Below are 15,648 nucleotides of genomic sequence, written 5' to 3' on the forward strand. Positions count from 1 at the left end.
AGTGCTCTGCAGTCCATATTAATAGCATGTTCCCCTAATTGAGAACTTCTTTTAATTTTATGCTTATATATGTGTTTATGCATACATTCATATATATATGCATATATATATATATACACACAGTTAAATATAATTAATTTACCCTGATACCTTTTTTAAAAATGATATTTAAGTGCTTACTATGTTATTATTATTGTTATTATGGTACTTGTTAAGTTCTTACTACATGCCAAGCACTGTTCTAAGCTCTGGGGTAGATCCAAGGTAATCAGGATGAGCACAGTCCCTGTTCTACATGGGGCTCACTCTCTTAATACCCATTTTTTTTTACAGATGAGGTAACTGAGGCACAGAGAAGTTAAGTGACTTGCCCAAGGTTACAGAGCAGACATGTGGCGGAGCCAGGATTAGAATCCAAGTTCCTCAGGCCCGTGCTCTATCCACTAAGTCACATAACGTGCCAGGCACTGTACTAAGCACTGGAGTAGATACAAGCCAGTCAGGTCGGACACAGTCCCTGTCCCGCATAGGGCTCACAGACTTAATCCCACTTTACAGAGGTAATTGAGGCACAGACTAGTTAAGTGACTGGCCCATAGGCCACACAGGAGACACATGGTGGAGCCAGGATTAGAACATGGGCCCTTCCCAGACTTCTAAGCCCTTGTTCTATCTCCTAGGCAGTACTGCTTTTCCACCCTCTCGTATAATCTATAAACCCGTTCTTCCTCTCACCCTTCCCCATTTAGAGTATTATTTTCTAACTTTGTTTATTCCTTGTTAAATGCTTTTTTATGAATGTACACAGTACAATGTGTGTACATTTGAACATACGGTGGAAAACATTCTGTTGATTTCTAACTTTTCCCGAAGCCCTCTGCTCTTTATGAAACATTTCAGTAATTTAAATCGTTGCCTCTCTTTCTAGTCGGTCGGTTGATCATATGTATTGAACATTTACCGTGTGCAGAGCACTGTACTGAGCGCTTGGAGAGTACAGTTTAATAATATGAGACACATTTCCTGCCCACAGTGAGCTTACAATCTAGAGGATGAGCTTACAGTCTAGAGGTATATGCATAACAGAATTTAGTTCTTGGTTTAACCTCAGAATAGTTGAGTCTCATCCTCTGAACCTTGCAGTTCACCATCATCGCTCTGATCAAAGAGCCTTCAAAGAGTACATTCAATTCTACCATAACACTTGGGTTCGTTACATGATTTGGAGAGAACTCGTTGGAAAAATTAGGCAATATTATTTCCACGACATGCATTTGTTCTAGTAAGACACAATCCACAGGTTGGCCCTGTCTTCGTCATCTTTGCACTTGGATCTCTACCCTTTAAGCACTTGAAGTTCACCCCACCCTCAGCTTTACCGTGCTTATGTACGTATCTGGAATTTATTTTAACGTCTGTCTCCCCTTCTAGACTGTAAGCTCCTTATGGGCAGCGAACATATCTACCCGATCTGTGGATCTGTTCTCTCCCAAATGCTTAGTACAGCGCTCTGCATGTGGTAAGATCAAGAGATTGTTGGATTAACGAGGATTTGGTATAGGAAGGAAAAGTTGTGGGGATTCCTGCAGTGTCGATCAGATGCTGCTATGTTTCCCGGCTTCTACCTCAGACTTCCCCTCTCAGCATGGCACCTGAAGAGTTTCCAGTATTCTACCAGTCTCGGCTATGGGAGGGATAGTCAAGCAGAGGCCTGTCCATTCCATTCCTAGCTTGGGCAGTGGCTAGCGAGTGGAAGGCCATCTGCTCCGAGTCAAAACTCACCCTTGCTGAGCAGCGGCGGCATGGGAGGGAGTCGAGGGTGGAGACTCAAGTTGACTGCTTGGAAGAAGGCAAAGGTAAACCACTTCCAGATTTTTACCATGTAAACTCTATGGATACACTACCAGAATGACAGCAGATGGAGGTAGGGCGTTCTGGGAGAGATGTGTCCATGGAGTTGCTATGGGTTGGAGACGACAGCATAAAACAAGACAAAACCTCAGCCTTACTACACTGTACCACACATTACTTTGCAGTTTTGCAGCCTCACAGAATTTAACAAAGTAAATTCACAGCAAGCAGCTAGGATTTAAAGCATTCTTCTCGAAGGGGACATAACAGTAATATGGGAATTTGTATTAAAAAAATTCAGTAATGGTGATATCTTCAAACTAGCAATCCCCTAACCCATAAATTTTCTTCTGAATCACTAGGTAGTATAATGTGATTTTCCCGTAGCACAAATACATCCCTTGGCGTTAAAGGAATATGCCTTCTAGACCTTGTCAGTGCTGACAAGATCAGAGGCAGAATAGGGAAGTATATAGCTTCCTTATTTCCAACTCCACTTGAAACCCAGAAAAATGGATTGGATTTATCACCTGAGTAGGGATACCATCAAGAGAAAATGGAAAATGTGATTTTCATTTCCCTGACTGGCTCCCTTTACTCTACACCCCTCTCCCCCCCCACCCCCCCAGCATTTGTGTATATATGTACATGTCTATAATTCTATTTATATTAATGCCTCTTTACTTGTTTTGATGTATAAATCTAAAATTCTATTTGTATTGATGCAATTGATACCTGTTTACTTGTTTTGATGTCTGTCTCCCCGCTTCTAGACTGTAAGCCCGTTGTGAGTAGCGATTGTCTCTCTTTATTGCCGAATTGTACTTTCCAAGCGCTTAGTACAGTGCTCTGCACACAATAAGCACTCAGTAAATACAATTGAATGAATGAATGAACATGATAAATTGCAGGGTTGTTTTTTTTCCCCCTTAGTGCAAAGTTGATTCAAAGTCTTTAATAGAGTAGCTGGTAGTTGACGATGAAGATCTGTAAACACACAGGTGTGGATATTCTAAACTTTCCAGGTCTGTCGTTGAAACTCCTTATGCTTCCCTATCATTTTCTGGAGGATGGCCAGGAGAGGGAGGATTGGACATTTTGGATCAGCTTCGCCACTTAACACTTCCACGCCTCAGTTTCCTCATCTGAAAATGGGGATGAAATACTTGTTCTCCCTCCTATTTAGACAGTGAGCCCCATGTGGGACAGGGACTGTGTCCAACCTAATTAACTTGTATCTACTCTAACACTTAGTACAGTGCTTGGCACATGGTAAGTGCTTAACAAATACCATAATTATTATTATTATTCAAGTAGTTGTGTTGTGACAGAAACTGCATGCATGAGTGCAACCATTTCTTCCAGCCTTGCGTCATGTTCTGTCCCAACAGATGTGCGTTAAAAGATGCACATTGTCAAAAGAATATTCCCTAATTCTCTAACGGCTTTCCACCCAAAACACATAGTTGGATATGTGTAAGCTTGGGTATTTTTTTTAAAGGTATTTGTTAAGTGTTTACTATGTGGCAAGCACTGTACTAAGAGCTGGGCTAGTTACAAGCTGTGATCAGGGAACATATCCACCAACTCGTATTGTACTCTCCCAAGTGCTTAGTACAGTGCTCTGCACACAGGATGTGCTCAATAAATATGATTGATTGATTGAGGATACAGTTTAGGTCAGAGATAACACCATTCCAGAATTATATAGTTAAGCCAGCCATTCAAGCAGAGAATCCAGGCGATTCACTCACACAACTACAAACACCGAATCACGGGGGCCACAGGGGTTTCATAAGGGTCAAGTGGCCCTTATGTTACGAAATTCACTCTATTTCAGCTAAACACTTAGTTATGACTTTATAAAAATGAGTTTCCTTTATGGCACTAGCTCTGAAGAGAGCAGCAGTGGGCGGGCCTTTCTTTACTAAGTCCTCATATTCCCTATCCACCCTCCTTTGTACACTGATTTTGCAATTGACTGTGTATCCTATAGGCACCTTGATACTCACCCCGGCTCTGTAGCGCTTATGTACATATCTTGTACTCATTATTTTTACTATCTGTCATTTATTTAAATATCTGTTCCTCCCGTAGACTGTAAGTTTGTGGTGGGCAGGGGTCATGACTACCAACTCTGCTATATTGCACTTTCCCAAGACCTTAGTATATTGCTGTACACACAGTAAGTGCTCAATAAGCACTGCTGGTTGAGGGGGTACATGGGAGCCTTGAGAGATGAGGAAATAATTTTAAAAGACACGTTGTGAGAGGGAGTGGGAATAGTTTAACTAAGGATGGAGCAGGAGAGGTGAGGGAGTTGAGATAGAAGGGCAAGAGAAGATGGAGTCACCAACAAGGGTTGGCACGTCCATTTTGTTTGCAGTGAAATAAAAGTCAGGTACCCTAATGCAGAACTTCTCCGACTTGCTATAAATACATTAGTGAAACTACATTATTCATCTAAAATTGACTCCACAATTCTGGAAATTTTGGAGATAACAAGGTATCTGCTTCCCAAATCAATTTTCAGAACCAATTATGTCATAAGTCTGAAAATGCCTGTACTTTAATAATTTCAATAATCTGAAAATAAAGAACAACCACATACACACACATACTGCTTTGGAGCTATTCGATCAAGGGCATAGGCAGAGATTTTCAGAAGACACTATTTACAAAAAGCACATTTGTTTGGTCTGTAGAGAAGCAGCATGGCTTAATGGCAAGAGCCTGGGTTTGGGAGTCAGAGGTCATGGGTTCAAATCCCGACTCTGCCACCTCTCAGCTGTGTGACTTTGGGCAAGTCACTTAACTTCTCTGGCCTCAATTACCTCATCTGTAAAATGGGGATGAAGACTGTGAGGCCCATGTGGGGCAACCTGATTACCTCGTTTCTACCCCAGAGCTTAGAACAGTGCTTGGCACATAGTGAGCGCTTAACAAATGCCAACATTATTATTATTATTATTAATGATTATAAAAGCTCAATTAAGAATCAAAGTCTTTAGTCTTCTCTCAAGCTCCACCTTCTATTCACAGTATGTGGGAGGGATGTCTAATGAGATATTCTTCTAAATGCAAATCAATTTTGTATCAGCTTGTTTAATTACATTTCCTAGTAATCCTAATAATAAAATTGATCTTTGGCAAGCAAGTAATCCTATACTCTTTTTGGGGAGGGAAATTCACAATCCATTCCCTAAATTATCTTTCTTTTGTGGAAAAAAATGAAGTGCTTTAAAGCTCCCATTCTGAACCACTGGTTTTTAATCTGTGGCATTTGAACTTCTTCAGTATGTTACTAGTGTTTCTTTTCTGCTGACTCCTCTCCTTTTCAGTTTATTATTCCTCTATTTTAGTGGGCTTTTTAAAGTGCTTACTATGTGCCCGCCACTGTATTAAGCGCTGGCATAGAGGCAAGGTAATCATGGTTGACATAGTCTATGTCCCACGTGGGGCTCACAGTCTTAATCCCTCTTTTACATATATGAGGCAACTGAGGCACAGAGAAGTGAAGTGACCTGCCCAAGGTCCCACAGCAGAAAAGTGGTAGAGGCAAGAGTAGAACCCAGATCTCAGGCCCGTGGTTCTTCCGCTAGATCTTGCTGCATCTCATTCCGTTTGAGAATGTTTCAATCCCTTCTATTGCTGAGTAAAATTTCTTAGCTCGCTTTTGAGAGCAAGCATTTCCATTTTGATTCCTTGCAGCTTGGTTATTTTCCTTCCATTTTGGTTCTTTGCAGCTTGGTCGATTTTTTCCTTCCATTTTGCTTCCTTGCAGCTTAGTTGATTGTCCTTTAAGTTCCTGCCTCGGCTGAAGGGAACTTTTGCAAAAGCTGTCTGTCTCTACAGGGCAGAAAGCAGCTGCCTCCCTGCCTGCCAGGGGATTGACACGAAAGACAACAAGTGGTAGTGACCTCTTGAGAGGACTCTTTGGTCCGGTCTCGGAAACTGTCACTGCTGAAATCACTACAGAAGGTCTATCCTATAGCTATATTTCATAAATGAGTATAAAATAATAATAATAATAATGTTGGTATTTGTTAAGCGTTTACTATGTGCAGAGCACTGTTCTAAGCGCTGGGGTAGATACAGGGTAATCAGGTTGTCCCACATGAGGCTCACGGGCTTCATCCCCATTTTACAGATGAGGTCACTGAGGCACAGAGAAGTGACTTGCCCACAGTCACCCAGCTGCCAAGTGGCAGAGCTGGGATTTGAACCCATGACCTCTGGCTCCCAAGCCCAGGCTCTTTCCACTGAGCCACGCTGCTTCTCTAACCTGTTGGGTATTTTGTTTTGAATGTGATAGGTAGAAGTCAGATTTAGTACTTCACCAGCAATAACCTAAAGTTTGAACAGCTATACTGAGGAACTGGAAGATGATAAAAACGATCTTTGCCAAGCACTATGCCAGTCCCTGAGATAGATACAAAATAGGCAGGTTGGACACAGTCCCTGTCCCATATGGAGCTCACAGTCTAAGAAGGAGGGAGAACAGGAATTGAGTCTCCATCTTAAAGATTAGGAAACCGAGGCACAGAGAAGTTAAGTAGTTTGCGAAGGTCACAGAGCCGGCAAGTGGCAGAGTTGGGACTAGAATCCAGGGCCTCTGACTCTCAGGCCCATGCTCTTTCCACTAGGTCATGTTGCTTCATTGCAGATCTTACTCTAATGGCTAAGGTTCATTTGCCTTTTTAAAAATCAAAAGGGGAATGAGTCTTTCCAGCTCTACGACACCCTTTGGAGATTTGTTTCCTCTTTAATAGGATGGATAGCCAAAGAAAACCCAAGTCCAACACCAACTTTGGTGCTGCCTTGCGGGATCGTGGAATCGGGAGCAAGAGAACTTGATTTGTGGGAAGCACAAGTAAATGTCTGCAGGGTAATTACAGGCGTAATGAATGAAGCTTCCTGACGGCTTGACCAGGAAGGTCTGGCTCAGGCTACCGGAAGCATCGTTAAATATTTGCTGATTTGGTGGAATTTGATCTAGAGTCAGTTTTGTCCCTTGGGTCCTGAAATGGCTAGAATTTACCAGATGAGTTAGGGGCAGAGTACATCCCCTTTTGACTTAAATTTCCTGCCTAACTTGGCCTGAGCCAAAAAGTTGGTTTAAATATACATTTCATGGATATTTATGGTCCTGCATGTGTGTCTGCTTCCTCTGTCTCTCACACTCCCTCTCTTTTTCTTCATAGCTTGAGGGCTGCTTATCAGGTACCCAGACCTGAGGGAAGTCCCAGAAAATATCATCGCCATTCCCACTATCCATTCATTCAGTTGTATTTATTGAGTGCTTACTGTGTGTAGAGCGCTGTATTAAGCGCTTGGGAGAGTACGATGCAACAATAAACAGGCACATTCCCTGCCCACAATGAGCTTACGTCTAGAGGGGGGAGGCAGGCATTCATTCAGTCATATTTATTGAGCACTTACTGTGTGCAGAGCGCTGTACTAAGTGTTTGGGAGAGTCCAATACAACAATAAACAGACACATTCCCTGCCCACAATGAGCTTACAGTCTAGAGGACTAGAGTCAATTTAACACGATTGAATGAGTGAATAGTTAGCGCTTAACAGATGCCGTCATCATCAAGTGGGACCTGATTATTTTGTATCCACCCCAAAGCTTAGTACAGTTCTTGGCACAGAGTAAGTTCCTGAGAAGCATCGTGGCCTAGTGGATAGAGCATTGACCTGGGAGTCAGAAGGTCACTGGTTCTAATCCTGGCTCCGCCACTTGTTCATTCATTCAATAGTATTCATTGAGCGTTTACTATGTGCAGAGCACTGTACTAAGCGCTTGGGACGAACAGGTCGGCCACAGATAGAGACAGTCCCTGCCGTTTGACGGGCTTACAGTCTAATCGGGGGAGATGGACAGACAAGAACATGGAACAAGAACTTGGAACATGGAACAAGAACTTGTCTGCGGTGTGACCTTGGACAAGTCACTTCACTTCTCTGTGTCTCAGTCACCTCACCCGTAAAATGAGGATTGAGACTGTCAGCCCCACAGGGGCTGTGTCCAACTCAATTCGCTTCTATCCAACCCAGCGCTTACAACAACGCCTGGCATATGGTAAACGCTGTGAGCTCATCGTGGACAGAAAATATATCTATTGGTGGTTGTATTGTACTCTCCCAAGCGCTTAGTACAGTGCAGAAGACGTGCTCAATAATTACGATCGAATGAATGAGTGAACAAATAAATTATTATTACTTAAATGCCACGATTAATAAATATGTTTTATTATTATTGATTATTATAATAATAGGCAGCGTTGTATAAAATAGCCTATAGTGGGTAATCAGTAAAAATCACGGTATCGTTTGGATTCCCTCCTTGCCAGCGGCCAGTTCGCCATAGTGAAGAAGTGCCGGGAGAGGAGCTCCGGAGCAGAGTTCGCCGCCAAGTTCATCAAGAAGCGGCAGAGCCGGGCCAGCCGCCGGGGGGTGCGGCGGGAGGAGATCGAGCGGGAAGTGAGCATCCTGCATCAGGTCCTGCACCCCAACGTCATCAAGCTGCACGACGTCTACGAGAACCGCACCGACGTGGTCCTCATCCTCGAGCTGTGAGTAGGAGCGTTTCCCGAGCGTCCTCACGGACGGGCTGGGGGGCCCAGAACAGGCGGTGTAATAATAATCATCATAATAATTCATCATTATGGTACTTGTTAAGCGCTGACTGTGTGCCAACCACTGTGCTACGCGCTGGGGTAGATACAAGTTAATCAGGTTGGACCCGCTCTCTGTCCCCTATGGGGCTCACATTCTTAATTCCCCACTTTTTACAGATGAGGTAAATGAGGCACAGAGAAGTGAAGCGATTTGCCCAAGGTCACGGAGCAGACACGTGGCGGAGCCGGGCGGCCCCGGGGACGGAGGGTGGGCCGATACCGGAAACCCCGGGACAGCGGGGCCTGAGGGAGGAACGGCAGCTGGCCTTGCCGGAGGGAATGAAACGAGGTCAGCGGTGACCAGCTTCCCCGGCCATAAATCACCCCGTCCCACTGACAGAAACGCGGCCAGGGCAAGTTTGCGGCCATTTGCCTTGGACTGGGCGTCCTTCTCGCCGGTGGGGCCAGCGGTCAGAGGGGCGTGGGAGAGTCTCAGATTGGGCGAGCGACTGAGAGGGAAGTTGGGTGGAAAAGAGAACTACATCTCAGAGGAGGAGCTGGAAGGGGACAAAAGCGGGGGCGTTGTCCTGCCTCGTACATGGGGGGAACGCTCCGTGGGGGCGCTTCCTCCCCTCCTCTCGGAAGAAGTTGGCCCAGGCCATGTGCCAAGCTGCTCCTCGTGCTACAGTTGGGAGTGGGAAGTGGGAGGTGGATGAGCCTTGAATAGCCTCCCTTGGGTCCTTTGCTGGGGAACAGCGTGGGCAGATTCAGGGCTCTGGCTGCTCTTCTAATTCCAGCCTCGGGTGCAGCAAATCTCCATCTCTCCAAGAGGCCCGGCCAGGCTTCACACCTGAGCTCGGCGCTCAGAGAAGCATTTCAGAAACCCAGCCGGTGGGAAAAATGCTCAGGGAGGAGAGGCTGTTTTTCGAGTGCCCAGGTCAGCGCTCTTTAGGCAGAGGTGCTCAGGAAATGTCATTGATCGGTTCCTGCCAAGTGAGCGTCTTTCCTTTTGTGTTCCCTCCCTTCCTCTGAAATTCAGCTGAAGAACCATTTCTTTCTGGAAGGCTTTTGGGATTAAACCTTTTTCTCTCCCAGTTGACTCATCCCCTCCTGTTCTCCTGGTGCGGTGAATTCAGTTTGCGTCCTCCGTTCTGTCAGAATGAGCCTTTACTACGTGCTTGGGCTAATAATGTTGGTATTTGTTGGTATTTGTTAAGCGCTTACTATGTGCCGAGCACTGTTCTAAGCGCTGGGGTAGACACAGGGGAATCAGGTTGTCCCACGTGGGGCTCACAGTCTTAATCCCCATTTTACAGATGAGGGAACTGAGGCACAGAGAAGTTAAGTGACTTGCCCACAGTCACACAGCCGACAAGTGGCAGAGCTGGGATTCGAACTCATGAGCCCTGATTCCAAAGCCCATGCTCTTTCCACTGAGCCACGCTGCAGTGCTTGGCACACAGTAAGTGCTTAACAAAAACCATTACCATCTTCATTATTGTTACTAACTGATATTTCCGTGTTCTGGGCTAGAACACGGCCGCAGGTTTAGGGAACTTCTTTCGGACGATGTGTTTAGATGCAGGGTGCCGCCGTGTCAGAAGAAGCAGCGTGGCTTAGTGGTTAGAGCACGGGCCTGGGAGTGCGAAGGATCTGGGTTCTAATTCCGGCTCTGCCACGTGTCTGTTGTGTGATCTTGGGCAAGTCATTTAACTTCTCTGGGCCTCAGTTACCCCATCTGTAAAATAGGGATGAAGAGTGTTAGCCCCTTGGGGGAAGGGACTGTGTCCAAGCTGATTAAGTTGTACCTACCCCATTGCTTAGAACAGTGCTTGGCAAAGAGTAAGCACTAAACAAGTACCGCCGTTATTACCGTCTAGAGGGGGAGGCAGACAAGAGAAGCAGTGTGGCTCAGTGGAAAGAGCCCGGGCTTGGGAGTCAGAGGTCATGGGTTTGAATCTCGGCTCTGCCACTTGTCAGCTGTGTGACTGTGGGCAAGTCACTTCACTTCTCTGTGCCTCAGTTACCTCATCTGTAAAATGGGGATGAAGACTGTGAGCCTCACATGGGACAACCTGATTACCCTGTATCTACCCCATCGCTTAGAACGGTACTCGGCACATAGTAAGCGCTTAACAAATACCAACATTATTATTGTTATATCAATAAATAAATTACAGATATGTGCATAATGCTGTGGGGCTGGGGGAATGAGTAAACAGAACAAGTCAGGACAACACAGAAGGGAGTGGGAGAAGATGAAAGGAGGGCTTGGTCAGGGAAGGCCTCTTGGAGGGGGTGTGCCACGTGAAGCTGAGTTCAATCCTGGGTTTAACCAAATTCTATGTTTTCCGAGTTTGCTCGTGAGCCTTACCAACCTAAAAGCCTGAGTGGCTGAGGGAGAGTCACATAAGAGAAGCACATATAGAGAAGCAGCGTGGCTCAGTGGCAAGAGCCCGGGCTTGGGAGTCGGAGGTCATGGGTTCGAATGACGGCTCTGCCACTTAGCTGTGTGACTGTGGGCAAGTCACTTCTCTGTGCCTCAGTGACCTCATCTGTAAAATGGGGATTAACTGTGAGCCTCACGTGGGACAACCTGATTACTCTGTATCTACCCCAGCGCCTAGAACAGTGCTCTGCACATAGTAAGCGCTTAACACATACCAACATTATTATGATTGTTATTATTAAAAGGACTTCACCTCCATAGGCAGTATTGTTTCTACCAACTCCTTATTCCCTTTAGTCCAGGTTCCCTGCCATCCCTTACCTTACCTTCCTCAAGGAGACAGAGCTATTTTTACCTCACCATCCAGACTGTCACTCCCCCAGTCTGGGCTGTGGGCTCGCTATGGGCAAGGAACGTGTCCACCACCTCTGTTCTACTGCACTCTCCCAACTGCTTAGTCCAGTGTAACTTCTCTTTATACAGAGAAGCAGCACGGTAGAGTGGATAGAGCATGGGCCTGGGGATCATGGGTTCTAATCCCGGCTTTGCTACTTGTCTGCTTTATGACCTTGAGCAAGTCACTTCACTCCTGTGCTTCAGTTACCTCATATGTAAAATGGGGATTGAGATTGCGAGCGCCACGTGGGACAGAGACTCTGTGCAACCCGGTTTTCTTGTATCCACTCCAGCGTTTATTACAGTGCTTGGCACATAGTAAGTGCTTAACAAATACCGCAATTATTATTATTATTATTATTACAAGCACTGGTGAGCCCTGGAGAGTCTACAGTGTTATCAGCTACCTCCTCCTTGGCCCCCAGCCTCTCAGCGAGCCGGTGGGGTCGGAGATGAGACGGGGATAAGTTCCACAAGTGTTCACGGGACTGGAGGTACACCCGAGGGGCAGTGTGGCCTAATGGAAATCCCTCAATCACTTGTATTTATTGAGCACTTACTGTGTGCAGAGCAGTATAGAAAGCGCTTGGGAGACTACTATATGACAGTTCATGGACACATTCCTTGCCATTTCTCCCTTGAATCACTCTGAGAGAGTTGTGTCATCTGAGGGTCAGAGCACCTACTTGTGAACAGTGCAGAACACAACCCTCGACAATTGTGTCTTCACCAGCCCACTTCAGCCTTCTTTTAAATCGGCCCAATTTTAAGCCTTTTTCCCCCCTCCCTCGTCACTCAACAGAATTCTGTGGCCTGAGGTTAAAACTATTTATAAGTTGTAGAGTGCCGTAGTCTAAAGATGGAACAGTTGAACTATGCAGGGCTAAGGCCTCAAGCTAAAGAGTTCCCTTCAAGGAAAAGTCATCTCACTGAAAAATCATATGAGGTATCTTAAAATTCACCAGTGTTGCATAAAGAACATTTCCCCTCTCGTTTGTGTTCCCCCCATAGAAGAATCGGCAGATTGGGAAAAGGAATTACAGCAGGAACTTCAAGAATATGAAGTGGTGACTGAGTCAGAGAAACGAGATGAAAAGTGGGATAAGGAAATAGAGGAGATGCTTCAAGAAGGAAGTTGTTTCCTTGAAAAGCACCAGAATCCATAAACATGCTTAGCTGATGTGCAAATTAATATGTGCACTAATTTAAGCAGCCGTAGTGTAACTCGACTTTTAGAAAACTAAGTTAAAGCCGTCAAGTGTCATGGCCACACATCAGGCTGGACAGATGTTTTAGTTTAAAAACTTCACCTTATTGTTTGCAAAACACAGTTTCAGTTTGCATTTTAAATTCCAAAAGTCTGCTTTCTTTATGCTAGAAAAGCGAAACCCAATTTATGTAACTAAAAAGAGTGGAGCATTTCAGGTAGGCGATTGGCACTATGAGATAGCAAGTCCTTCACCCTGATTGCCATTGATATATAATTACCAGAACCTAATCTCCTTGGCAGCTTTCTTGAACTGTGCCATTCACTCTTGCCCTCCCCTTTTCATCAGCTAGACTGTGAGCCCGTTGTTGGCAGGGATTGTGTCTATCTGTTGCCAAATTGGACATTCCAAGTGCTTAGTACAGTGCTCTGCACACAGTAAGTGCTCAATAAATATGATTGAATGAATGAAGTGAGCTTACCGTCTCCAAGGAAGAGCACGGTCCTGGGAGTCAGACCACCTGGGTTCTAAGCCCAGCTCTGCCAGTTGCCACTGTGTGACCTTGGGCAAGTCACTTAACTTCTCTGTAACCCATTTTTCTCAACTGTAAAATGGCGATTCAGTGCCTGTATTCTCTCTCCTTGGATTATGAACCCTCTGTGGAACAGGGATTGCATTCGACCTGACTATCCTGTATCTACTCCAGGGCTTAGAACAGTGCTTGACCCATAGGAAGCACTTAATAATGACCATATTTATTCATTATTATTATGATGGAAGTGGAAGATGGAACCTTAAAAGGGGATGGGATAGAGTTTCACCCCTGACACCGTGTGCGGGGGGCTCTTGGTTGTAGGGGGCTTGAGGCAACTGAAAGAACTGTGGGAGAGAGATAGCCAAACTTCTCACTGGATCAGTGGAGAAAATGCTATGCACTGATTGGTGGCTCGTGGAAAGAACTTCAGGCAGAGGTAACAGGATAGATTAGGTTGCTAGAAATTTCCCCTATTTCCCCTATCCATAATCAATTTTAATATCTGTCTCGCCCTCTAGACTGTAAGCTCCTTGTAGGCAGGGATCACATCGGCCAACTCCATTGTACGTTCCCAAACTCTTAGTACAGTGCTCTGCACACAGTAAGTGCTCACTAAGAGAGAGAAATTATTTTTCAGGTATGAGATTTGTTAAACTGGGGCGGGTGACCCAGGGAGATAAGAGAATCACTCTGGAAGTCTAAGACTCTGGAAGACCACATCTGAGGAATGGTTTGGGTAAGTTCATGCCAAAGGCAGGGGATAGATGAGCTGACCTCCCAGTGTCCCTTCCTCTAAGTCTCTAAGCTTGAAAATCGAGCGTAGTATTCTGTGGTTATTCCACACCTCTCACTGGTAGATCTCAAAGTGTTTCAGAAGAAGCAGGAAGGTGGAGATAATTTAACCAAGTCCAAAATTTTCCAACAGTAAAAAGCTCCAAATACTCCAAACACCGTCTGTTTGAAACAAAACATATGCTTTTAGATGTTGTGGTGACACAAACCAGATACCAATTTGAGGGGAAAAATGGTGTTCTGGGGCTTTTGTATAGTCAACAACTTAGGTTACTTATAATTGAGCATATTTCCATGTCTCTGTTGTGGGAATAACAATGTCTACTTTTAAACATCCTTAAGGAACGAGCTTCAGTGTTCCGGAGTAGTATAGCATGAACTCTCCAAGCCCTTCAGAAATGGTCTCTGAGTTAATAATAATAATAATAATTTCATTCATTCATTCAATAGTATTTATTGAGTGCTTACTATGTGCAGAGCACTGTACTAAGTGCTTGGAATGGACAAATCAGCAACAGATAGAGACAGTCCCTGCCCATTGACAGGCTTACAGTCTAATCGGGGAAGACAGACAAAAACAATAGCAATGAATAGAATCAAGGGGTTGGACATCTCATATTTCTTAAGCACTTACTAAATGCCAGGCACTGTACTAAGCGCTGGGGTGGATACACGTAAATCAGGTTGGACACAGTCCCTGTCCCGCTTGGGGCTCACAGTCGTAATCCCCATTTTACAGGTGAGGGAACTGAGGCACAGAGAAGTTAAGTGATTTGCCCAAGGCCGCACAGCTGACAAATGGAACAGCTGGGATTAGCAGCCAAGACCTCCTGACTCCCGGGCCTGTGCTCTCTCACCTACGCCATGCCAAATTCTTCTTGGGAAAGCAATATGGGACCTCTCAAGGGAAATAGGGTAGGAAGTCGACAGCCACCTCAACTACTCTGTCTGAGAGGAAGAACTGGGAGGAATCTGTAGGTAGAAATTATTTTTTATACCTCCTTAAAGTTTTTTTAAGACTTAAAAAACCCAATATTCCAGTATCTCAATATGGCTTTCTGAAGGAATTACTGTAGCTCCTTTGGCCTTCTCTGTTAATCCTACAGAACTAAGTTGTGGAGTATCATGACCAACATGTTCAGATTTGTGAAGTGGGAGCTGGGCTTGGACCAGACTGCGATTGACCTGTAGATCAGTTAATCGTATTCATAGAACACTTACTGTGTGCAGAGCACTGTACTAAGAGCTTGGGAGAGCACAGTTAGGAAAGAGATATGGTCCCTTTCCTCAAGGGGCTTGCAAATTAGTGGAGGAGACAGAAACTAGATATTCACAAAAAGCTGGAGGGGAAACAATGCTGCAGTAATAGTGATAATAGAATGTATCGAATGCTTACTGGGTTCAATGCACTATTCTCAATTCTGGGGAAGTGAAGAACAAAGAAGTGACGTTTCCTGCGTACAAGGAGCTTACAGTCTAACAAGGAAGTCAAATATGAAATATTCAGAGTAGTAGAAATGAATAAATGAATGTAAAATTGGAATAAACACATATATAAGTCTATATAAATGTGCTGAGGATGGGTATAAATAAGTACATAAGTACTAGAGATGGCAGGTGGGTTTATATCAACTGGGGTGCTGGGAATTAATTGCAGAAAACCTATTGGAGGAAGTGAGATTTTAGGAGGGCTTTTAATATGGGGAGACCTGTGGTCTGTAGGATTTGGGGAGGGAGTTCCAAGTTGGAGGAATAGTGTGAATGAGGGGACAGAGGTGGGAAAATTGAGAG

General features: G+C 44.8%; 1 protein-coding gene and 1 non-coding gene across 2 annotated transcripts in view; both read left to right on the top strand.

Moving 5' to 3' along the window:
* Nucleotides 1-15,648, top strand: part of DAPK2 (death associated protein kinase 2) — a gene marked incomplete at its 5' end in the record, with an annotated part of 127,318 nt that overhangs the window by 54,890 nt on the left and 56,780 nt on the right. Inside the window, one exon of the mRNA XM_029065940.2 lies at nt 8,211-8,432. Coding sequence (XP_028921773.2) covers nt 8,211-8,432 — 222 coding nt within the window. The remainder of the gene's footprint in view (nt 1-8,210; nt 8,433-15,648) is intronic.
* On the top strand, nt 1,635-1,772 carry LOC114812574. Its single transcript, XR_003760225.1, has one exon. It is a non-coding gene; the product is annotated as a small nucleolar RNA SNORA7 (small nucleolar RNA).

This window comes from Ornithorhynchus anatinus, chromosome 5 (genome assembly GCF_004115215.2).
Source record: "Ornithorhynchus anatinus isolate Pmale09 chromosome 5, mOrnAna1.pri.v4, whole genome shotgun sequence".
Taxonomy (NCBI): domain Eukaryota; kingdom Metazoa; phylum Chordata; class Mammalia; order Monotremata; family Ornithorhynchidae; genus Ornithorhynchus; species Ornithorhynchus anatinus.